We start from the raw sequence: 24,070 nt of genomic DNA, 5'->3' as shown, positions 1-24,070 counted from the left end.
TCACCGAACCTCGCACGCCATGGGCTGCGGGAAGAGCAAGGCGGTGCGGGTGGCCGAACAACCTGAGCTGCAGGCCGGAGGCCAGAGCGGCCAGGGCTGCGGTTCTTCAGGTACGACCGAGAGGGAAGGCGCGGCCCGACGGCGCGGGCCCCGAGCGGGCCTCGAGCGCCCTCCAGACCCGCGGTGGTGGGCGACAGCGCCACTTTGCTCCGCAGTTCGCGGTGGTCGCGGGCCCGACGTGCGCGGAGCTGGAGGGTCCCGGCCCTGGGCAGGCTCCGGCGGCGGAGACACGCCACCGCCCCGCGTTTACCCAAAGAAATGGAGGCCAGACAAGGGGCCGGCCCGGCCAGGTGGCCCTCAGAGAGGTAGGAGGTTGAGGGAGGAATGTGCCCGCTGCACCTGCCCCAAGACGGTTCAGAAACAAACCCGGAGAGAATGACCAGTCGGTTTTTTGCCCACGGGTAGTGACGGTGTATCTTGTTACAAGCACCACGTTTCAAAAGGAATATTAGAAGGGGAGGGGCCACACTTAATACTTGGCCAGGGGCATTTCAAAAATTCGGGCCCCTGGGCGTAGGGTGACAACCCCAAATCAGAGAAGCTTAAGGGCCAAAGGGAACTTTGGGCCTGGTCAGCTGGAGATCCTGACTGCGTAGGTCCCGAGTGGGGCCCACGTGCTCCCTCACACACACCCTCGTCCGCCATCAAGAAGCTTAGATGAATCTTCCCTTCTTCCCCTTGAATCTTAGGCACATTTCCTACACTACTATCCCACTTTATCCCTTCAGTGACTCTTGGAAATGAAAAAGGTGCTTCTATTTTGTCCACTTTGCAGAAAGGATAATAATAGCTTACGGTTACTAGACACTTTAAGCACTTTACGTAGATAATCTTGTTTCATTTTACCAACAACACTTTTGAGAGGTTTATCATAACCCCCGTTTTACAGATGAGGAAACAGGCACAAAGAGGTCATGAAACGTGACCAAAGCCCCACAAACAGTAAGTGGTAGAGCTGGGATGGATACAGGCTGAGGTGATTGGACTCCAAAGCGCAGACCATAACCATTCTACTGTCCTCCTCCACTGGTTTTGACAGGCGTGTAAAGTGGAACCCAGAAAAATAACTTGCCCAATTGATGGAATTGTTAGATGCTGTAGGATCTGTCTTTCAGGGGCTTACAATTCAGTTACAAGGCAGCTTGCGGTGAAGGGCTAAGAGCAATGGTAGAAACAGCTAAGGGGAAGGCGGCTCCCTTGGAAGAGAGGATTTGGCAGGGGTGCCTGCAGGGGAAGATCATTCTTGCTGGGAGAGCAGCTGGTAAGATCAATCTGGAGAGTGTGAGGGTTCATATTCTGCTGGAGTCGAGGACTCCAGTTGGGGGAAGGGAAGAATGGCAGAGAAGTTTGGAGGCAGCTCCTGCTCCAAGTCAAGCAGCTAATTTGTGGCCATTGCCTAAGTTTCTTCTGTTAAACCACAGGCCCCAAATGGCATCACTCATGTGGAAAGCCCATGATACCAAACCTAGATTTAATACCTGATCTAATTGCAGTTTCAGCCTCTTCCAGAAAAATAATCAGCTAGTTTGGAATTTTCTAGCCAAGTACCAGTAAGGTAATCTGTCACATGGGTCCTCTCCATCTCCCGCTCCCACCCCATGGAAAGAGGCAATCTGCATGATAAAAACCTTTCTCTTTCTTTTCCCCCAAAGAAAAGGTGTCTCTGCTTAAAAATAATCCTTTCTTCTTTTTTTTTCCCCAATAATAACTGCCTTACTCCACTTCTCTTCCTGTAAAAGCTTCTTGATAAAACCTTCTGCCTTCCCCTAAGGGGAGGTGACCTTGCCTTGAAATAATCCACTCTTTTAACTTCCTAGTTCCACCCTCTTTCCGATTATAAAAAAGTTACATTTTGTACAACTTCCTGGAGTGACCTTCTAGTTGCTAGATAAAATACTTCCTAATGACTTAATTAAAGTCAGTTAGATCTTCAAATTTACCCTGTTAAATTTTGCTTTTTTTTTTTTTAACACGTGTCATCTATAAAACAGAGTTTGAGTTGGTGTGTCCCAAATTTGCCTTTCACGTACCGTCTTCAGGATTTTTCCAATATCCATGTACTACCATTTATTTACTGTTTTTCTTTATATCCACCTTTAAAAATACTTTTTAATTGGAGTAGACTGTATGTCTAGAAAAGTGCAATTATCATAATACAGCTTACTCAATTTTTACGAACTGAATATCCCTGTGCAGCCAGCTGAAGAAACATTTTCAGTACCCAGAAGTTCCCCTGCTGCCTCTTACTCCCAAGGGTCACCACTGCTCTTGATTTGTAATAGCATAAAAGTTTCACCTGTTCTGCATTTAGTTTTTAAAGCAAATTTAGCATTGTTTTAAGCATTCATCTGTGAAAGCACTGCTTTGTCCTACTTTCCTATACACACATATATATATAGATCCTATTGAAATTTAAAAAGTTCTTTCATGTATCACCTATAAACATCCCAGAAGCTATCTTCCTTCAGCACCACCAATGATCCGCGCATCAAATTTAGTGAAATGCTGTATTCTGTGTTCCTTCTCAATATAAAATTATGTGGCTTGATTCGAAGAAACTGGTTTCTTAAATGAGCAGCAAGAATCGAATGTGAGGTTTCTCACCCTTTGGCCCAAGTTGTAATGATGAAGAATGTGTTGATCGAATGACTTCAAGCAAGCATTTATTATTTATTAGACACTGGGGACTCAAGAGCAAACAAAGCACAATCTCAGGCCTTGAACATACAGTCTAGTAGAGAGGATTGATATGGAAAATGCAGTGTCATCATGTGTAATCATAAAGGCAAATGGGTGCAAGATACTGGGGAAGAACAGCGGAAGGGATTAACTTCTGGGTGCTTAGAGTTTAATTTGCATTTCTGCCCTGAAACAGATTCCATTCTATTTTAATTAACTTACAAACACTTATTTTTTCTGCAGGATGTTTGAGGCTCAGGAACATGTTTTGTTCATTATTTTATTTCCCACAGTCCTTGGCACACTGCCTTACAGAGAGTTGGGACTCAACAAATGGATCTCTGTGGTCCACGTAGCAAAGGGCAATTTCTTACATGTGAGGAATTTTCCAAAAGCTGATGTTATTAATGATGACCAGGTTCTCCAGCGAGGTGAGAAGACAGTGTTTCTCAAAGTGTGACCCTAAGCCCAACTGCAAGAGAATTACATAAGGTGTGGGGGTGTGGAGGTTAAAAGCTCATTTTCATGGTCTCCACCCCAGACCTACTAAATCAGCCTTAGGGTATTGGGTCAGGAATCAGCACTTTTGGTGCTCCAGGTGATTCTGTTGCAACCAGACTTTGAGAGCTTGGCAGTGCGATGTTTGGATCAGAGTTAAACCACCTTTCCCTAAGACCAGGCTCCTGTCCTCAGCAATGGGGTGAGGCTTGGGTGGAGGTAACTTGCAGAACTCTGAGGCTGATAAGGTGAATCAGAAGTAAAGGAAATGGAACACTGTAGTGTAGAACCAAAGGTCATCCTGACCGCCACACTTGGAATCTGCCACCAGAGGTTAATATTACATAATTTATTAGATGATTCAAGAGAAAACTTGCTTTTAGCCTATGGTAACCAGATAATTTAAATAAAAGTCTGCTCATTATTTGGGATCATCATACTTCATACTTCTTTGTATTAATGTGTACTGAGTATTTAAAGCTTTTAAATTATTTAGTCTTTTTTTTAAGTGCATTTTAGGTTTACAGTTGGATTAAGTCCGTGAAAGAAGGGATTAATCTGCCTGGTTTTTTTTTTAAACCTTTATAGAATGTCATTGAATGTTTCATGAATGTTCTTTATATCGTCTTCAGCTCAGAGCTTTACTTTGCTGGCAGAAACCAGTCTACATGTATATGGATGTAAATCACTATCACAAATCACTGTTCGAAGGTAAAAACAAACTCTTTGTTACCTATACCATTAAGTGATAGTGCAGTGGTTTTCAGCTTTCAACGTTCAGGTGTGTCAAGAATGCCTTATATGTGTGTTACCAACTTTCAATTAATACATAAAAGTTGTTGGGGTTTTTTTGCCACAATTGAGTGTATGTGTGCAGCTATCTGTGTGAGCTGTGTAAACACACACACTTCAGATGTCAGTGTCTGTTAGAAGATAAACTGAGCTGAGCAGGTGATGGGAAGTAGTATAGACTGAGAAACAACTTGTTAGAAGAATTTAAGGGGCCGTAGTTGAGGGATTGCAAACTCCTATCTACAGGGACAGGCAGGTGATACAAGTGAGCGAAGCAGGCAGATGGCAAACAATAGAAAGTGGTGGAGACTGGGATGAAATGAGGAAAGAATCCTTTAAAAGGGGTAATTGCACTTAGTTTCGCTTCCGTTGGCTGGAAGGATGAATCTAGTGTTGCCAGACTTTCTCATTTTTCAGGAGAAACTAGAAATCCCTATTTATTATTTTCATGACGTCTTCCAGTTTGCGAATGTCAGTAATAATTCAATTAAAACAGCGAGGGCCAAACAAGATATGATTGCAGATAATTATGGCCTGTGAATGTATAGAATATTGTCAAGTTGGCATACATTAAAGAAAAAAGATGGTGCCTTTTGAATGTATAGGAGAAGTGGCCAGGCCAGAGCAGAAAACATTTTTTCTTAGAAAGCAATACAAGTGACGGAGTGAACAATGTAGTGACTGTTGTCAAATATGGTTTTCAGAAAGTTGACAACATGAGTTTTGTACAAAATGGACATGTATAAAAATGTATTAAACTCATTAATAAATGAAGGAATCAGTAAAGTGGTAAAGCTGATTTAAAGGAGAATTCAAGGAGTAGAGACTTAATTAGTCAAAGAAATGCTGAATTGAATTTGCTAATAGTTACAAAACTGATTAATGTCCTACAGGGCAATAAAACTGTAACCTTTGAAATGTGCAGAAATGTGCAAGTTAACATGAAACTTCTGTGTCTGGACTCTAACAAAGTCAAGTGCAGGTACATTTTCTTAGAGAATCAAATGATCCTTGAATGGGCTTGTTAATGCCCCAGTATGACCTTGAAAGGAAATTGTCATCCTCTTCCTTTATTTCTAAGTTTTGGACACATTTTCTTAAAATCATGGATATTATACCATAGTTATGATTATCTTGGAATTATTGGGGTCCAAATTATCTTGGAATTATTGGGTTCTTTAGTGGCATTGTAAGCTGTTTATTCCTTAAAACGTACTGCCCAAATTCGACTCCTTTTTCAAGTATGCAGTGTCCTGCAACACGCTTCAAGCCCTGTGAGCACATTGACGGTTTGCTCCTCTCTATATCCAGTTAATAATTGTTTCATTGACTGCTTTATTGCAAGGATTTATTTTGAAGTGGGCACAGTACTCTTGATTATCATGTTTGTTTTAGGTTTATGGAAGTAATCTTACCTATTGGAGTGAGAGCTAGATTTTTTTTTCCTTTTATGTGTGCAGTGAGATCAAAGGCTGTGAGCACATTGACGGTTTGCTCCTCTCTATATCCAGTTAATAATTGTTTCATTGACTGCTTTATTGCAAGGATTTATTTTGAAGTGGGCACAGTACTCTTGATTATCATGTTTGTTTTAGGTTTATGGAAGTAATCTTACCTATTGGAGTGAGAGCTAGATTTTTTTTTCCTTTTACGTGTGCAGTGAGATCAAAGGAGAAGGTGAGGTAGAAGGAACTCCAGCTCAAAAGGCAGCGGCCTGCCCCAGAGTGAGATTCTTCAGAAATATACTACTGGGCTAAACTATTCTTGTATTGGGAGAGCAGGAAGCATGGTTTCCTTGTACCCATTTGCAACAGGGTTCCATGGTATCTTTCTGGCTGTGATATGATCTACCAAACTGGTAATGCAGTCCTCAGGATTTGGTCAGGCTGACCTGGCTGAGCAAGAGAAGTGACCAGGCCAAAGCAGAATGGAAGGAAAGCTGAACTGGGATTTGGCCCTCAGTCCAAGCACAGGGAACAAGCAGTGAAAGCTCTCTGGTATCACCAAGAGGCAGCTGAAGGTAGGGACTGGAGAGGAGGGAAGCCCGAGACAGTGTGTGTCTGGCAGCTGATTTTAGTGGAGGAGCTGGCTTGCTAAGGAGTATTGATTGTATTTACTAAAACAACAACAACAGAGCTAAATCAGCTTATCTGACTCTGGGTATGGGCAGAGGAGAAGGTCGATTTAAAGAGAATTGTATTTGAGATGTTTTCTTTTTGCACAGACACAGATTACTCATAGATTCTTAATAGAGCAGATTAATGCTGTAACTCCGGGCGAACTTTCTTTTATGAACAAAGGACCTTTGACAGGTTTAGGCCTCTTTGGAAGCCCTCCTCTCTTGCATTTGGCGCAGTAGTTTCCCGACCTTGCCAGGTGTTGTCACTCATTGTTCCTGAATGTTTAGTTTCTTGGGCCTGGGATCCTCTTGTCTCTCCTCTTTGTTGGAAAGTTCTCCTTACCCATCAAGACCTTGTCCAGATGAGAGTTTTGTGATCCTCCAAGTAGAGTGAATGTCGCCCTTTGCGGACATCGGTGACCCTTCCCACTTCTGTTATGACATATAGTGTATTGTGTGGTGTATTCTACTAGGTTGAGTTCCCAGGACATGGATGCCTTGTTTAGAGTGGAATTTCCTGTTCGAGATACTGCATGGCACACTAAAGGAAGTGAGTCAATTTATCCTCTCCTGAGTCAATTTATTCTCTCCTAGCAATGGGACGTCACAAGCAGGTAAAAATGCCCTCATCATGAGGGAGAGGGAATGGTATTTCCAGCATCCCATATAGCATGTTATAGTTCCCAGTAATGCAATTTTTTGGAAGAGGGGATAACTCCTAATGTAGTCTTGTAAATTAAGCTACATTTGTGCATTCAACACTTAGCATCATCTACATGTTAGGCGTTGTTGTAAGTGTTGGGGAGCTGAGTGAACATGCCCTTCTGAGTTGTTTTCTAGAATAATGTGTAACTTCTAAGGCTTTTTATGAAAAACAGTAATATTTATCAAATGCTCATTATGATCGGGGCACTGTGTGGAGTTCTTGACATTGTATTACCTCATTTAATCATTGCAACAACCAAATGAAGAAAAGTAACGGGCATGTAACTAGTAAGTAGTGGTGCCGGGATTCTCACCCAGGAAGCTGATGCTCTTGACCACTGTGCATACTGCCTCATTTAATAGATTAATTAGCCATTTCCAGACTAATGCAAATCTGTATCCCTCCGTCCCCTCACAAGACTTGAAAGTAAAGCATTGTGTTCCCATGAAAACAAACAATGGAATTAAAAGATCTTGAAGGAATGCTAGTACCTGGAAACAATGGAAATGAAACATATTCAGGATAGTTTAACCTTATATTTAGAGACAAGTAGACTGAAAATGAGTCATAGAAATCCTGAATGCAGCAAAAAATTCCCAACCTTGGTGATGAATACTGAATGCTGGGGGTTCAGTGACTCTGCCTAAAAAGCAGAGTGAAATCTCTTTCTCACTCATGTCCACAAGTTCAGTCGTATCCCTGAGACATAACCTTGAATCAGAAGAGCCTAATGATAAAACAACTTAGCTTCTAAGGTTGGTCCCCAGTAATGGACCATCATTATAGACAGTTCCTATTATATTTGAGAGCTACTTACTCAGATTACAGCTCTGCAAGTCACTTGAGGTAGAGTGGAAAGAGAATTAGAATCGAGAGAATAGAATTCTAGTTCCTGTTGTACCATCAACTAGTTGTGTGATCTTAAGTAAGTTCCATTGCACTTCTGGGCCTTGTTTTTCTCATTTGCAAAATAAAGTAAATGGATAAACATTAAGTCCTTTTCAGCTCTAAAATTCTGGAGATCTGTCTTCCAGAAAAATTTAACATCGAGTCCTTACATGCGTAGGAAATATGATAATTCCAAATAAAAATACCTAGCATTTTAATAAGATTCTACAATATACAAGATAATTTCACATGTATTATCTAAGACATGTCTTTTTTCCGATCTTGGCTGCTGGAATGCATACCTGAATAACTACTAAAATTTTATCCGATTCACGTCATTTTATATGGGCAAGTCAGAAACTTCTGAGATAGCAGGAAAGAACTTGCTTTAAAATAATAAATATATTAAGATCCAAAATAATGTCTTCATTGCATTTGAAAAAGATTTGAGTAGAGGAATTTGCATAAATTCAAGTACGTTTTTTCTGGAACCAGTTGTCTGAAAGGAGCGATCCTTAAATTCATGTCTTTCTTCTATGTATAAGATCTCTGGTTCAGAGTTATTTTTTATTTTATAATAACTGTGCAGATGAGTATGTCTTTTGGGATAACTTTTTAAATTTTCTTTTTCAAATTAACATACAGGTAAAGTTTACTTTTTTGGTGTTAGTTTTATGAATTTTAACACAGGTATACACAATTAGGATACATAACAGTTCCATTACCCCCCAAAATTTCCTCAAGCTCTCTTTGTGGTCACCACTCCGAACTCTAGCAAATCACTTACCTGTTCTCCAGTAATATGGTTTTGTTTTTTCAGGAATGTCATGTAAATGGAATCACATAATCCTCATGCCTTTGAGATTCATTCGATTTTTGAGTGTATCCATAGTTTATTCCATTTTATTGTATTTATTACATAATATGAATGTATATTTACTTTCGCTGAATGACGCATCTATGAATTGCTTCCATTTTTTGGTGATTATAAATAGAGGTGCTATAAACATTTGCATATAGGTTCTTTAAAAATTGAGATATAACTAACATACCATAAAACTCACCATTTAAAAGTACACAGTTCAGTAATTTCAGAACCTTTCACTACCCCCGTACTCATTAGCAGTAAATACCCACTCCTTCCTCCCCTTCACCCTGGCAACCATTAATCTACTTTCTGTCTCTATAGATTTGCCTATCCTGGACAGTTCATAGAAATGGAATCCTACAATATGTTTTTTTGTGACTGGCTCCTTTTACTTAGCATGTTTTCAAGGTTTATCCATGCTGCAGCATGTGTTGGTACTTCATTTGCTTTTATTGCTGAATAATATTCCATTGTATGACTATACTACATTTTATTTATTCATCAGTTGATGGACATGTGGATTGTTTCCACATTCTGGCTGTTATGTATAATGCTGCTGTTAACATTAGTGTACAAGTTTAGTGTGGCCACATTTTCTTTTCTCTTGGGTATATACTTATGAGTAGAATTGCTGGATCGTGTTATAATTATATGTTTAACTTTTTGAAGAACTGCCAAGCTGTTTTCCAAAGGCTCCACACCATTTTACATTCCCATTAGTAATGTAAGAGAGTTCCAATTTCTCCACATTGTTGCCAATACTCGTTTTTGTCTATCTTTTTTATTTTAGTCATTCTAGTGGGTGTAAAGTGCTACTCATTGTGGTTTTGATTTGCATTTCCCTAATGACTAATAATGTTGAGCATCTTTTCATGTGCTTATTGAGTATTTTGTGTATCTTCTTTGGAAAAATGTCTGTCCAAATCTTTTCCTCATTTTATAATTACGCTATTTGTCTTTTTATTGTGGAGTTGTAAGCATTTTTTTGTATATTCTAGATACGGGTTCCTTGTCAGATATAGGATTTGCAGATATTTTTTCCCACTCCGTAGGTTGATTTTTAGTGTCACTTGATGGTGTCCTTTGATGCACAAAACTTTTTAATTCTGATGAAGTCCAGTTAATCTATTGTTTTCTTTTGTTGCTTGTGCTTTTGTGTTGTATCTTAGAAAACATCTAGTGTCACAAAGATTTACTAGTATGTTTTTTTCTAAGAGTTTTATAGTTTTAGTTCTTACATTTAGTTCTATGATATATCTTGACTTAATTTTTTTGTTTGCTGTAAGGAAAGTGTCCAACTTCATAGATATCTAGTTGGATATCTAGTTGTCTCAGCATCATTTGTCGAAAAGAGTTTTTTCCCCATTGAATTGTCTTGACACCGTTGTCAGAAATCATTATAATAGTTTATTTCTGGAGTCTTAATTTTATTGCATTGATCCATATGCCTATCCATATGCTAGTATCGCACTACTTTGATTACTATTGATTTATAATGACTTTTGGAATTAAGAAGTGTGAGTCTCCCTACTTTGTTTCTCTTTTTCAAGGTTGTTTTGACAACTCTGGGTCCCTTGCATTTCCATGTGAATTTTAGGATCAGCTTGTCAGTTTCTACAAAAATGATGGCTGGGACTTTGGTACAGATTGTGTTGCATCTATACATTAACTTGAGATATATCGCCATTTTAACAACATTTAGTCTTCCAGTAAGTGACTTTGAAATGTGTTTCCATTTATTTAGTTCTTTAATTTCTTTTAGCTATGTTTTGTAGTTTCCAATGTACATATCTTGCTCTTTTTTGTTAAACTTTTTCATAAGTACTTTATTCTTTTTGAGGCTATTATAAATTGAAATGCTTGCCTAATTTTATTTTCAGGTTGCTCATTGCTAATATAAGGAAAAAGAATTGACTTTTGAATTTTAATCTTGTATCATACAACCTTGCTGAACTTGCTTATTCATTCTAAGAGGTGTGTGTGTATTCTTGTGGATTTTCTACATACAGAATTGTGTTATCTGTGAATATTGATAGTTTTCTTCCTTTCCAACTTGGATACCTTTTATTTTATTTCTTCGCCTAATTGCTCTGGCTAAAATCTCCAGTATTATGTTGAACAGAAGTGGCAAGAGCAGACATCTTTATCTTGTTCCTGATCTTAGGGGAAAGCATTCAATTTTTTGACCAATAAGTATGATGTTTGCTGTGGTTTTTCATAGATGGCCTTTTCATAGGTTGAGAAAGTGCCCTTCTATTCATAGTTTGTTGAGTATATTTATCATGAAAGGGTATTGAATTTTGTCAAATGTTTTTTGTGCATCTATTGAGATGATCATTACTTTTTGTTATTGCATCAATTGATTTTTTATGTTAAATCAACCTATGCAAAGTTTACCCTTGGATAAATTCCACTTGGTCATGGTATATACTCATTTTTATATGTTGCTGGATTTGGTTTGCTAATACTTTGTGGAGGATTTTTGTGTCTATGTTTATATGGGATATTGGTCTGTATTTTTCTTTCCATGTGATATCTTTGTCTGGTTTTAGTGTCAGAGTAATAGTGGTCTCATAAAATCGTTGGGAAGTGTTCTCTCCTCTTCTATTTTTTGGAAGAGTTTGTGAAGAATTGCTGGTAATACTGCTCTAGATGTCTGGTAGAATTCACTAATGAAGGCATCTGAGCCTGAGCTTTTCTTTAAGGGAAGTTTTTGTGTTACTTGTTCAATCTCTTTACTTGTTGTAGGTCTGTGCTGATTTTCATTTCTTCTTGAGCCATGTCTTTTTTTTAGATACCCTACATGAATTTGTCCATTTCATGTAGGGTATCTAATTTGTTGGCATACAATTGATCATGTAGTTTTTCTTTTTAGACTGTTAATATTGTAGATTGCATTGATTGATTCTTGAATATTGAACCAGCCTTGCATTCTCTGGATAGACCCCACTAGCTCATAGTGTATTATTCTTTTTATATATTGATAGATTCAATTTGCCATTATTCTGTTGAGAAATTTCACATCTTTGTTTATGAGGGATATTGGTCTATAGTTATCTTGTACTTTTTTGTTTGTTTGTTTGTTTGTCTATTGGGATTATACTAGCCTTATAAAATGAGTTGGAGAATGGTCCCTCTTCTTGTATTTTCTGAACAAGATTGTGCAGATTGGTAGAGTATCTTTTAATACGTTTTTTTTCTCCTAGTGCCCTTTGTGTGTGTATGCGTGTGTGTGTTTGTGTGAAAATGTTGCTGAATCAAAGGGACTTCTAAAAACCCCTGCTTGCCGTAGTTTTCTCTTAAGCTCTGGGGTTAAAGGAAATCTGTTCAAATACAGTGTAACCTTATCTTTTATTTCTAAACCTTTTATAAAAGAGCTGGAATTCACTAATGAAGACTGAGACCGTTGCTTTAAAACTCCAGTGTTGATCATGTTGACTGGACATTTTAATGTACTTTGATTACTCCGTTTATTGACTATTCTTAACACTCTAGGTAGCAAAGAATATAAAAAACAAAATATTTTGTATATATGTTCAAAGCATGTTTAGTGAAATTGTGAGAATTAGTGGTCTAGTGTAGGAGAGAGGTTTTTAGTTAGTTCTTAAGTGTTATTTAGTAGAGTTGTGTGTATGAGAGATCAGTTTAGTCATTTTCCATAGATTCCTATTATATTTAAGTGACTATAATTTAGGTTTTATAGTGGGTATGTTATATAATTAAAAGTGGCACTTCCATTTTCTTCATGTGTATGCCTTATGTCCAGAAAAGATATTTGTAGACATTTTGAATATATCTAGACCAAATCTCACATCACAGATAAAGTCCAGAGGGCATTAATAAGCCAAGGATGTATTTCTCATAGATGAGAAAAATTTGATTTCTTAAGTCATTTTTAAAAGGTGATAAACTAAGGAAATCTTTCAAATTTTATTCTTCATATAACTTTTTAATACTTTTATGCTTCCGATTTTTAAAAAGCTTTTTAGTATGCCTTTAAAATGATTTTCTTATTAACAGTATTGATATGAAATTTAACAGCTTGGCAGAAAGAAGTTGAGTATTTTTTTCTTCCTAATTGGTCCTTCAGTAATGCTTCCAAAGTCCCTGTGGTAGATCCTGAAGGTGACAGAATAATCTTTGGGCTGAGTGGTCTTGTAAACCAAGACTAACCCTACCCTCACACAAAGAGTCAGCTTCCAGGGAGGACAGTACACTTGAACTTCTGGCATAGTTTCTCCCACCATAAATCATTCCATAAACCAGTCCTTGGGGGGAAGAGATATTTCCTTTCAAATGTGTGTTCTCAGACTCATATAACCATTGAATCCTGTACGTGGCAAAAAAAATGATATTAGGATACAACTGTGGAGTGAGGCAAATGGGAAATTCCTTCTAGGCTAGGACCTGCAACACAATCTAGGTTTAATTTTAACCTTCTAATGAGGCTCCTTTGAAAGAGATGCAAGAAGAGCTATAATCAGGATGTTGTAGGCCTCTTTGTAGCAACTTGCTTTGAACTTAAGTACTTCATATGACAAGTTCTTTGTAAGAATTAAAAACCCCTTTTAAGGCTAAAAAGCATTCTAGTGTTTTATTTCAATTTGGTAAATTAATAGTACTCAGTCTAAGATGTATTTATTATATTCAACATCAGAGTCATCATCATATCCTTTAAGGAATCTTTAGTCTTTCTTCCTTGTGTTTCCACAAATACTTCTGTTCTATTTTTCAGCGTGTCTCATGCTCTGCAGACTTTAAAAAACACATAGAATTATCTTGTCTTCTCGCTTTATAGATCATGTCATGCTTCCCCATTTAAGCTTCCCCACTCTTAGGTTTTTTATGGAATAACTTCTTATTTGATGGAGTCTCGTTAGACCCGAGTAATAATATTCCACATGTCTTGTGTGTTGAATAAAATACTATGAAAATGATCAATTTGTTAAAAGAAATCCGATGTGGCAATGTGTTTGCAAACTCTTTGCCCCTGAATAAAAAGCTGAATAAAAAGTGTCATTAAGAGCTGGGATCTGCAGAAATCCTTGATTTCTTCTGACCTCTTATAGTCCAGATGCTTTTAACTCCAGGCAACAGTAAAAACATGCATGTGACAGACCTACAAACCAGAAAGTGATGACAGCAGGCAGAGCGGAGCGTTATAAAATTTTTATCATCACATTTGAAGTGCTCACGTTGCTTATTAAAGGCAAAAATTCGTGCACGAACAAGTGGCAGTTTCAGCGTGTGTTGAACCTAGCCATTTCGCTTTCTTTTGCTGGGCTCCTCTTTGCTTTCCCTCTCGTTTCCCAGCTTTGAAGTTCACTTCATTTGAAGGTCGTTTGAAGGTCACTTCTTTCATCTTTTGAGATGACCTGGTCCTTTCAAAAGTCTAATCGGTCAACTCTAATAATGATCTTCGGCTGTTTTCTTGTTAGTTCTCATGACTGCAATATAGAAACACAGGCCTTTGTAGCCTCCTGACGTATGTAAGGATCAAAAAAGGAGGGAACATTGATGACACTGTTCCTAGTAGGAGTCAAGCTACATCTTCTTTTTTTCTTTTTGTTGCATTTTGTTTTAAGTGGCATGGATTTAGAATGCACAACAACAACAAACCCAATTTTCTTTTTAAGAGAAGCCTAGACTGAAGGACTACCCTGTTCCAGTTAGTCTTGGGCGCTTTAGAAGAGAAGCCAATGTGTGTTTACTTCATTTGGTTTTAAAAGAATATATATATGTATTTGGAAATCGTATATAAAATTGTAGATGCTATGGAAACCCTACTTTTCACATATTCTGTCTTTTAGACTTTTCAAAATGTCAGTGTTGGTGGTTTTCAAACATTTGTCTCAGGACCCCTTTACTCATAACCGTTACTAAGGACCCAACAGTGAAAAAGGCAAAGAACATCTTATTATTATAAAAATAATTTTGACCTCAGGGACCCCCAAAGGTGTGCCTACCACATTTTGAGGGTCACCGATCTAGGAAACTATGTTTAGAGATATTTATGTTGCATCAGAAAAGTCTTGGGGTTGTGCCTAAACAAAGGAAATCAAGAAATCAGTCCCAGAGATTCCTTATTAGCTACAGATTGAGATATGTAGATTTGACTGACAACTTCCAGAGAGAGTTTTTCAAACTCAAACCAGCCTCTGTGCAGAAACATGGCTGACAGAGATGGAGTGAAGATGAGTGAGCCAAACATTCCCCACAAATGGTCTCTATAGAAAAGTTTTGAAAGTTACTACCTCAGCAATCTAGCAATTCACCGAGTCAACAGAAAAATTGAAAGGATAACATGATGAATAATCCTTTGACAAGACTCATATTTTGCTACCTTTGTTTTATTTTCCTTCCTTACATCTCCCCCATCCCAATCTCTCTTCCCAACCCCAACTTGTTTTTACTGAACCATTTGAAATAAATTGCAGACATCATGATTATCACCCATAAATATTTCAACGTGTCTCCCAAGAACAAATATTTGTCTACATAACGTCAGTGGACTTACGGTCGATAAAATTATATCATCCAATATAGGTCTGTATTAAAATTTACTGAATTATCTCCCCAATTTTTTTGTATCCAAGTTCTAAGTAAGGATCATATGTTGCAATTTGTGGTCAGTTATGATGTTTTGCCAAAATAAATTTTTTTTTTAAGTTTGAGAAATACAAGAAAGGAAAAGCCATGTATAATCCTATCATACCATTAAAACTTACATGACTGGGGTACATAGGATTTGCTATTCTGTTTCTTTTCAATTAACATTATGTCAAACCATTGTCATATCATTTGAACCTTGAATAGAATGCAGCCATTTAAATTACTGAAAAACAAGAGGGCTGCTATAATTTAGCCATTCCCCTAATGTTGGACATCTGTCGCTTCCTTTTATTTTATTTATTTGTTTGTTTGTTTGTTTGTTTATTATTTACTATAACCAATGTTATTGTAATGAAACTATATTTGTTTGTTTGTTTGTTTGTTTGTTTGTTCATTATTTACTATAACCAATGTTATTGTAATGAAACCGTTGGTAATAATTCGATAAAAAGAGAAGATCGATGATTGGGAGTAGGGGTAAAGCAGGCTGAAGAGCAGGGATAGAATCTGTTTGCAACTTAGTCTTTGGAGGGAGAAAGGCCGCTGAGACTAGACAGAACTTTGTTTCTGTCCCTACAAAGGTAATGGACATATTCCATTGCTAGCTAGGCCAGCGGCCTCTTTTGTTCACTTGGGCTTTATGGGACATTATCACGATTAATCCTAAAGCTCTAGAACTCACATTGAAAAGGGACTTGGAAATTTCCTCTTTAACTAGATCATGCAAGTTATAGTAATAAAAACTACGGAAAGCTTTTTCTATGAGAAGACTAGGAGGTGGGGGTCATTTTTGCCAATACAACATTTTCATTATTTTCTATTTTTTCTAAAGGTTGCACAAATAAGAGTACCAGGTTAAAAGGTATGGCCATGTCAGTGGTTCTTGATCCACACTGTCAGATTGTTTTCTAAAAGAATAATATTAGTTCATATGACACCCCCTACGTCCATGGACTCACCTCAGTGTATATTTAACAGCACTCGGGGTTTTTGTTTTTAATAGGTAAGAAATCACACTTCATTGCTTTAACCCGCACTTCTGATTACGAAATAAAAGTAAAATAAATCAGCCTTTTTATTCTAGGTTTGCTATTTTCTTATTCATTTTATCATTTGTGGTCCTGCTGTTCTCTAACCAATTTGCTTGAGTTCTTTTTGTTTTGTTCTTTTTTTTATGTAAAAACTTTCCCTAGGCTGCTCTTTTGCCTTAAAAAATATTACAACAACAACTGCTACTACTACTACTACTACTACTACTACTACTACTACTACTACTACAGTTATTATCATTATTATTTTGCAATACAACTTGTTGCTCTTTTCTTTTGTATTCTATTCTAAGCTTAGGAAGTTATTGCCTCATTAGAGTGCTAGAAAAGATTCCATTTGACATACTTTGTTATATAGTAAGAGATAAGTGAAAAATTTTTCCCTTCCCCAGATTACCAAGCCATATTACCATACTATGTTTTAAAAATTTATTCTCTGTTTATTGCTTTATGATACCTTTTTATCATAAATTATTCTACAGTTGTCTATTTCAGAGCTATTCAATCTCTTTTATTGATGTCTATGTTTATTTTTGAAAATGTAACTATGGAGCATATTTTATTTTTACCCTTTAGTTTGAGTTTTTACCAGTGAACTGTAGGTACTTCATGGATCCAAATATTAGAAATCGATCTGAGGCAGAAGAGTTGGGGCAAAATAGAAGAAACTTATCAGCACAATTTTATTTGACTTTTTCTGATCACCTGGTTCTGTGCTATTCTTGTGACATTTACTTAATATATTTCTTTGAATGCTGCTTCAAGTTTTATTTCAGAATTTACAGGGGAAATTTAAAAACAAATGATAAATTTATAAATTAAATTTTATTTGCCTTTTGTGTTAGTTGGGTAATCTCTTATTCTTTATCTATCTGTATCGATTTGTCTATCTATCCATCTATTTGTTTGTTTATTTTTTTGGTGAACAGTCTCTTCTCAGTCAGATTGCAACTCTTTCTGATCACAGAAGATAGTCCTTTCCGTATAATGGCCCTGAATATTGTGTTTTGTGTATTGGCACATATCTGAGCTTAATAGGTGGGTGGTTCCCTTAGCATAGATGTTATGTAAGGATCTGTAACCTTCTTTAAGAGTTAGTCATCCTGTGAAGTCAAAGGAGTCAGTAAGGCATAATGAAATTAAGAGGTTTGTGTGGCAGCCCTGACTCCAACACCAATTAATTACCTATCTGGACATCAGTTTCCTCATCAGTAGAATGAATAGGCTGGCCTAGTGACCTCAAATATCTTTCCCATGTTTACATTCTGTGATTCTCTTTCCATGAGCTATTACCCCTAAGAATCCTTATTTCCATGTTGCCTTCTAAAATAAGCAAAATGGAAAAGAGAAAATGAAAACCAGAGTTTAATTAAAAATTTTCGAAGTGTCATTGGTAGGGTTGTAGTCATGTATCGTGTTGCCTTAGTCCAACAGTTCTTAATTAGGAGTGTGCATTAGAATCACCAGTAAACATTTAAAATATACGCACATGTGTGTGCTCATGTACACTAGAATGGGTAGAATAAAAAAGACAGATAATAAGTGTTGGCAAGGATTTGGAGAAATTGAGACCCCTCACATGTTGCTGGTGGTAACGTAAAATGGTGTCACTGCCTTGGAAAAGGGCGGTGGTTCCTTAAAAGATTTAACTTGACCCAACGATCCTATTCCTAGGTCTTTACTCCAAAGAATTGAAAACAGATGTTCAAACAAAAACCTGTACGTGAATGTTCATAGTAGCTCTAGTCACAGCAGCCAAAAAGTGGAAACAACCCAAATGTCACTGACTGATGAATAGATAAGTAAAATACGATGACTCCATACAATGGAATATTATTTGGTAATAAAAAAAAATGAAGCACTGATACATGCTGTAGCATGGTTGAACTTTGAAATATTATATGAAGTGAAAGAAGCCAGTCACAAAAGACTACGTACTGTATGATTCCAAAAAATAGATTAGTAGTTGCTAGAGGTGGGGGAGGCGGGGCTTGTAGGGGGGAAAGGGGAGTGACTTGTAACGAGTACAGGGTTTCTTTTTGGGAGTAATTAGAATGTTCTAAAGTTGATTGTGATGATGGTTGCACAACTGTGAATATACTAATACCATTGAATTTGTACACTTTCAATTGCTAAATTCTATGGTATGTGAATTACATGTCAACAAAGTGATTTTTAAAAAGTGTGGGTTCTAGAGAATTCTAACCTAGATTTGAATCCTAGTTCCCTCACTTACTATAGGCTGTGTAACCTTGAGGGGAGTTGCTAAACCTCTCTGAGTCTGTTTCCTTATTTGTAAAATGGGGCGATGGTAGCACTACTTAATGGCATCCTTGTAAGGATTAAATGAGATGATGCACACAAACATTAATTCCCTGTCTAGTTCTGGATAGACATGAATATCGACAATGAAGATGATGAGATTGAAGTCTTAAGACCAGGTAGGTCTTAGATAAGCAGAAACGAGAGGAAGTCACTTATGGGGCAAGTAATAAGGGTAAGGTTGAGCTTGGTTTGTTTCTAGGCCCTGAAGAAGATAGCTAATTTAAAACGTTTACAAGTCGGAGGCAGCAGTCTCTCAGTGGTTTTGGCTGGTGATCATGCCCAAGATAACAGTACTGTCATGTGGGGTAGCATGCCGTGAAGGTAGGCCATGTTTGTCATGGTGCCTGATTGAGTGATCATGCCCAAGATAACAGTACTGTCATGTGGGTAGGCCATGAAGGTAGGCCATGAAGGTAGGCCATGTTTGTCATGGTGCCTGATTGGGCCGCAGCAAAATCCTGGGGAGGAAACAGAATCTGAAGAAGGTTTTTGTTTGTTTGTTTGTTTGTTTTAATCTTCCTGTGTCTGTGGCCCGAAGATCCCATGTCTGCTTATCCAGGAGTTCGTTGGAAAAAAAGAGTAAACCTTGGTTTGAGTCGTCTACTCCTGTGTCTCTGAACAGTGGACATAACGTCTGATCTTTGGCCTCTCTGCCTTTAAACCACGTAGGGAGCGAGGGCGGGGTAAAATGTGGCTCTGGATGTCCAGAACTGTCATTTATTCTCCTGCCTCCAGGGATGGTTTGGACTCTTACTATATATCATTTATCTGGATCCCCTGAGAACAAATCTTTATGACCAAATAAATTGGGAAGCGAGTTGCCCAAAGTCTCCAGTCAGATGACAGAATTAAATGTATCATCCATTTTAGAGTCCTTCCTCAGATTCCTCCTATTGGCCTTGGGGGCTAAAATTGTAAGGCTTTTGGAGTGAGCCTAATATTAGAAAATGCATCATCTTGTTTTTCTTTCTGGTAATTACCGTCTTTGCTTCCATTACTTCTAGCTCAGCATCATCTCCCTTGCCAAACTTTACCAAAAAACCCAGCCACTGGTGTGAGTGGCCCCTCAGGATCCACCAGCACCACCTTCATAGACCCCAGAGCACAGCTGCAGGCCTATATAGACAGCCACCCTGTGGTCATCTTCAGTAAGTCTACATGCAAATACTGCACTGAGGTAAGGCCTGAACCTCAGTGGGTGGTGAAGTTGTGGAATTATAGAAATTTGAATGACTTTTGAGGTCAGATGTAAACAACCGGATTTCCCCTTAGTAAGGGGTATGTATTATGGTGTAACTTGGGGAGTATTGACTTGAGAACAAAATATTGCTTTTGCAAAGTACCAGATGTTTTCAGGCAGCCAAGATCAGAGTCCGGGAAAGTTAGTGGGGGCAATTTGCCAAACCAGGTGATTTGCTGCACTTTTAGGCTCGTCTATAGGGAATATTTACTAAGGGGCCCTTATTTAGGGTACTCCTAAAGTTTGATAAGTATCTCTTTATGCTCTGGTTTATTATGGGGAAAATGGCTTCGCAAAAAATAAACCGCGCTTCCTAACTTGGTTCTTGGTCTTGGATAGGCAGAGAGAAAAGCTCAGTGATCATAGCCACTGGGAAGATGTGGTTTAATCCGCCCTGATTTAACCAGAGAATGGAAGTGAGAAAAGAAAGACAAACCTGTTCCAGTGCTTTGGGGGAGGGTTGAGGGCGTTGAAATGTCACCAGATTTTAGCTTTAAATCATAGCTCTAGGATGACACAGGGGACTCTTAAGTAAACGTAAGTGGCCATCTGTCCAGGTTCACATGTAGAATAATTTATTAAGCTGGATTTTCTCTCAATTTGTCTATCTTTTGATTTACTTTCCAGCTCTCAGGGAGGGTTAATTCAGAAGCCTTTTTACTCTGGAAGCCTTATGAAGAGACAGGCTTTTTTGAGTGAGAGAGTGTGTGAGTGTGTGAGTGTGTGTGTGTGTGCGTGTGTGTGTGTGTGCGCGTGTGTGTGCATGTGCGTGTGCGTGTGTGCGTGTATGTGTGTGCGCGGGGCGTGTGTGCGTGTGCGTGTGTGTATGTGCGCGCGTGTGCGAGTGTGTGAGTGTGTGTGCGTGTGTGTGCGTGTGTGTGCATGCGCGTGTGTGCGCGTGTGTGTGCGTGTGCGTGTGTGTGTGTGTGTATTCTGTTTTTCCAAGTAAGAAAAAGGAAAGGCGGGCAAGCAGTGGAAACACTTAAGTAGGCAGAACTTTTCACCTTTGTTTCTCACTGAACACAGTCTGCGTCTTTGCCACCTGGGGCTTCTTCCCTACTAATGCCACCGGGGTGCCTTTTCTATAGGACATTCCATTGGGTATAGAGTTGCAAAGAGATAAGAGACACAAGTGCCATCCGTAGGGATTTAGTCAAACTGAGAAGGCTTAAAAAGAAAAAGGATCTAAGAGAACCCCTGCTAACCCCTGCTAAATTCTAAAAGGTTAGTGTAGGCAGTAAATGTTAGAGAATTTAGAAGAGGGCTGAGAATTAGAAATCTGCTGTGTAATTCCTGGCTTTAGGGGGTAATTATATAGCTCTGGTGATCTTGTTCACTTTTGAGGACATGTTTGTTTGTTTCAGCTCTAAAATGAATGGCTTGGACTAGTTGATTATTGAGATTCCTTTTAGCTTTGAAAATACATGTTTGACTTATCTGTTACCAAAAATGGTTAAGAGCCAAGACTCTGAAGTCAGAGTTTGGATCTTGGCCCCTGGACTTATTAGCCATGTGATCTTGAGTAAGTTATTTACCTGCTGTGCCTCAATTTCCTCACCTATAAAAGGTGCATAATAATTGTACCTATCTCATAAATTTGTGGTGAGGATGAAATTCATTAATATTTATAAAAGCCATAGAATGTGCCTGGCACATGGTAAATGCTATATAAGTGTTTGTCAAATGGGAGAACTAAAAAAGAAAAGAAAAAAAAATAGAAGTACTTGATCTTCCAGTTTTCTTATCAGGACTTAAAACCTTAGATGGCAATCTCGCTTCCATCAATAAAGAGGCTCAACAAATATCTGACTCTGTTCCAAGTACAATTAATCATGTTCAAGAGTGATTCCTTTTCATAGTCTAGCCTCTTTTTTTCAAAGCTCCACGCCCATGGTGGTTTGGTAGAAGGAACACATGGAGTTAAAGGATCTCAGTTCTCATTCTGTAACTCTCAGTTTCCTCAACAACAAAGTAAGGTTGACAGTGCCACCTCATCTACTATACTTATTAAATACACAGCTTTATTATGAGGCCTAAATGATTTCAGATCTATGCGGAAGCATTCGGAAGCTGATAGTAAACCCTTATATTAACAATAGCTACCATTCGAGTGCCTACTATGTGCCAGGCACGATATGGTCACTTTAACTTATATTTTAAAACACTTTAAAGAATTGGACAACTCCAATTTTGACCCTGCTCTAGTTCTGCAATGAAGGGTTGGGCCAGTGTGGTCAGGATTGCTGCTAATGACAGGCAGTTAGGTTTCCTATTCCCTGCAATCTCAGATCTCACAGATCTAGTCGACCTGTAATTACTCTCACCCCTACTATTTTAACCCTGAATTCTACTCACTTCATTTCCCAGCTCTCTCCTCCTTATCTCTGAAAAAGCAAAGCCTGGCCTTTTTTTTTTTTTTTTATTAAATGTACTCTAGAATGATCGACTTTTCCTATAAAACTTGTGTCAGGTATTTGCATAATTATTTTATTAAAATGTATAGTTATTCCTGCAACCTTATTTAATGTCTTTATCTGAATACCTCCTGGATATGCCAAGTCTTCTAGACAAACATCCTCTGGTTTTGCCTTGATAAATACCAGTTCCTTAGCTTTTCCAAATATATAACATAAAAGCTATTTTTGGTCATGAAGGATGGTTAGGTGCTTCTCCTAGTAAAAATGATTTTCTTCTGTGGAGGTGTAACTTATATACTTAGCTATTTACATTCATTTTTTTTTTTAAATTACCGTTAAGTGAATTTACCCAGGTTATTTCCTTTTGATTTTATCATCTTATTTAACAGTTGCGATGGGAGTAAATGAGAATGGAGAAACTCCATTTGTACTTGGTGTGATTAATTTATATTTCTCTCTGGGATGAGTGATGTAATTTGCATTAATGCAAGTTGGGAAATACCCACAAAAAATTAACTTCTACATTAGTTAGTTTCTGCTTGTTGCGTAACTCACTACCACGTGTACTTCGAATGTATCTTACTATGAAAAGTGGATTTAAAGTGCAAAGATAAACTCTCTCAACCTTCTCGTAAAATGTGGTATTTGTTCCTTATAGATCTCTCAGTGGGCAGTTTGGAATTAGCCATCGATGTCTCAATTATGGCTTATTTATTCGTTGATATCCAGATCCACTGCTGTTTCTCAATAATGTGTCTATTTCACAGGCGAAGTTTACCATCTCTACTTTTCTCAATAAGGATACTCTAGAAACTGGCACTTCTGCTATTCAAATACAGATCTTTAATGTTGTCCTGTGGAACAATGCTAACGTTTAATCAGAGTAAAAATTACCTACAAAATAGGTTCTCGAAGTGGAGTCATGTGTACTCTGGAATCTAGAGAGTTGGTTTTCTACATTCACATATTATCAAATTTTGATACTTACTTTTAGGGGCTGCTTTTGAGATTTACTCTCTAAATCTGGAAAACTTGTTTTTTTTTTTGTTTGTTTGTTTGTTTTGTTTAAATGGTTTATTTATAAAATGAAGAGGCCAAGGAATGAGCCCATGATTTGATATGTGTATGAACTTTTTATTTTTAGTCTTAGAAAATGAGCGTTGGAATGTGGATTGACTTTTACATAGGGGGTCTCCCAGCTGTAGCTTTCCTGCCCTGTCTTCTTTACTTATCCCATCATGCTTCAAGAGGATTCTTATCTTTTTAAATGTATGTTGCCAGGGGGAGCGGAATTCACACTTGGGCATGGCTACTGTCCAAAGGAGTGTGAGAGGAAGGAACTTGTGTGAATGAACTCATCCTCTTGTAGAAATGTTGTATTTGGTCCTGCACCCATGATAGGAATCTCCCCGTGTACTTCTGTACAGTGGGAAGCCTACTGTTTTGGTTGTGAAATCAGAATGATTCAGGAATACATTCCTTTGATTAGTGGTTGCTGTGAACTTCAGGCTACTCTGGCCTTTTCATTTTATTGTATAAGCCAAAGGAAGGTGGTTTTAAATTTCCCTGAAGTATTAATGACAGGCTGTTTGTGAATGGTATGTAAGTGTTACTTTAAAGTCTTTTATCAGTAACTTAAATGTTATTTTTTTAATGGTATAAATTTGACAAAAGTAACTCTTCACCTTCAAGTAAATTTTTTTTATCAGTATAATTTGTATAATCTTGAGCATATGAATTTTGTAATCGATTTGTTGGTTGAAGGTTACTGGGCCAAAAAATAAATAATACTTTGACTATTGTAGGATATGGTTTTT

At 37.8% G+C, this 24,070-nt stretch overlaps 1 protein-coding gene across 1 annotated transcript; it reads left to right on the top strand.

The window, feature by feature from the left end:
* Positions 1-6: 6 nt before the first annotated feature.
* LOC112481873 (thioredoxin reductase 1, cytoplasmic-like) lies at positions 7-23,131 on the top strand. The gene is made up of 3 exons (XM_025048643.1): positions 7-110; positions 19,601-19,773; positions 23,021-23,131. Exons 1-3 carry the CDS (start codon positions 20-22, stop codon positions 23,129-23,131), a joined length of 375 nt encoding a protein of 124 aa, XP_024904411.1. The 5' UTR covers positions 7-19.
* Positions 23,132-24,070: the final 939 nt, after the last annotated feature.

Source organism: Pteropus alecto, unplaced genomic scaffold (assembly GCF_000325575.1).
Source record: "Pteropus alecto unplaced genomic scaffold, ASM32557v1 scaffold94, whole genome shotgun sequence".
In the NCBI taxonomy this organism is placed as follows: Eukaryota; Metazoa; Chordata; class Mammalia; order Chiroptera; family Pteropodidae; genus Pteropus; species Pteropus alecto.
Note: the sequence above shows the minus strand (reverse complement) of the source record. Positions and strands in the feature narration are given on the sequence as shown.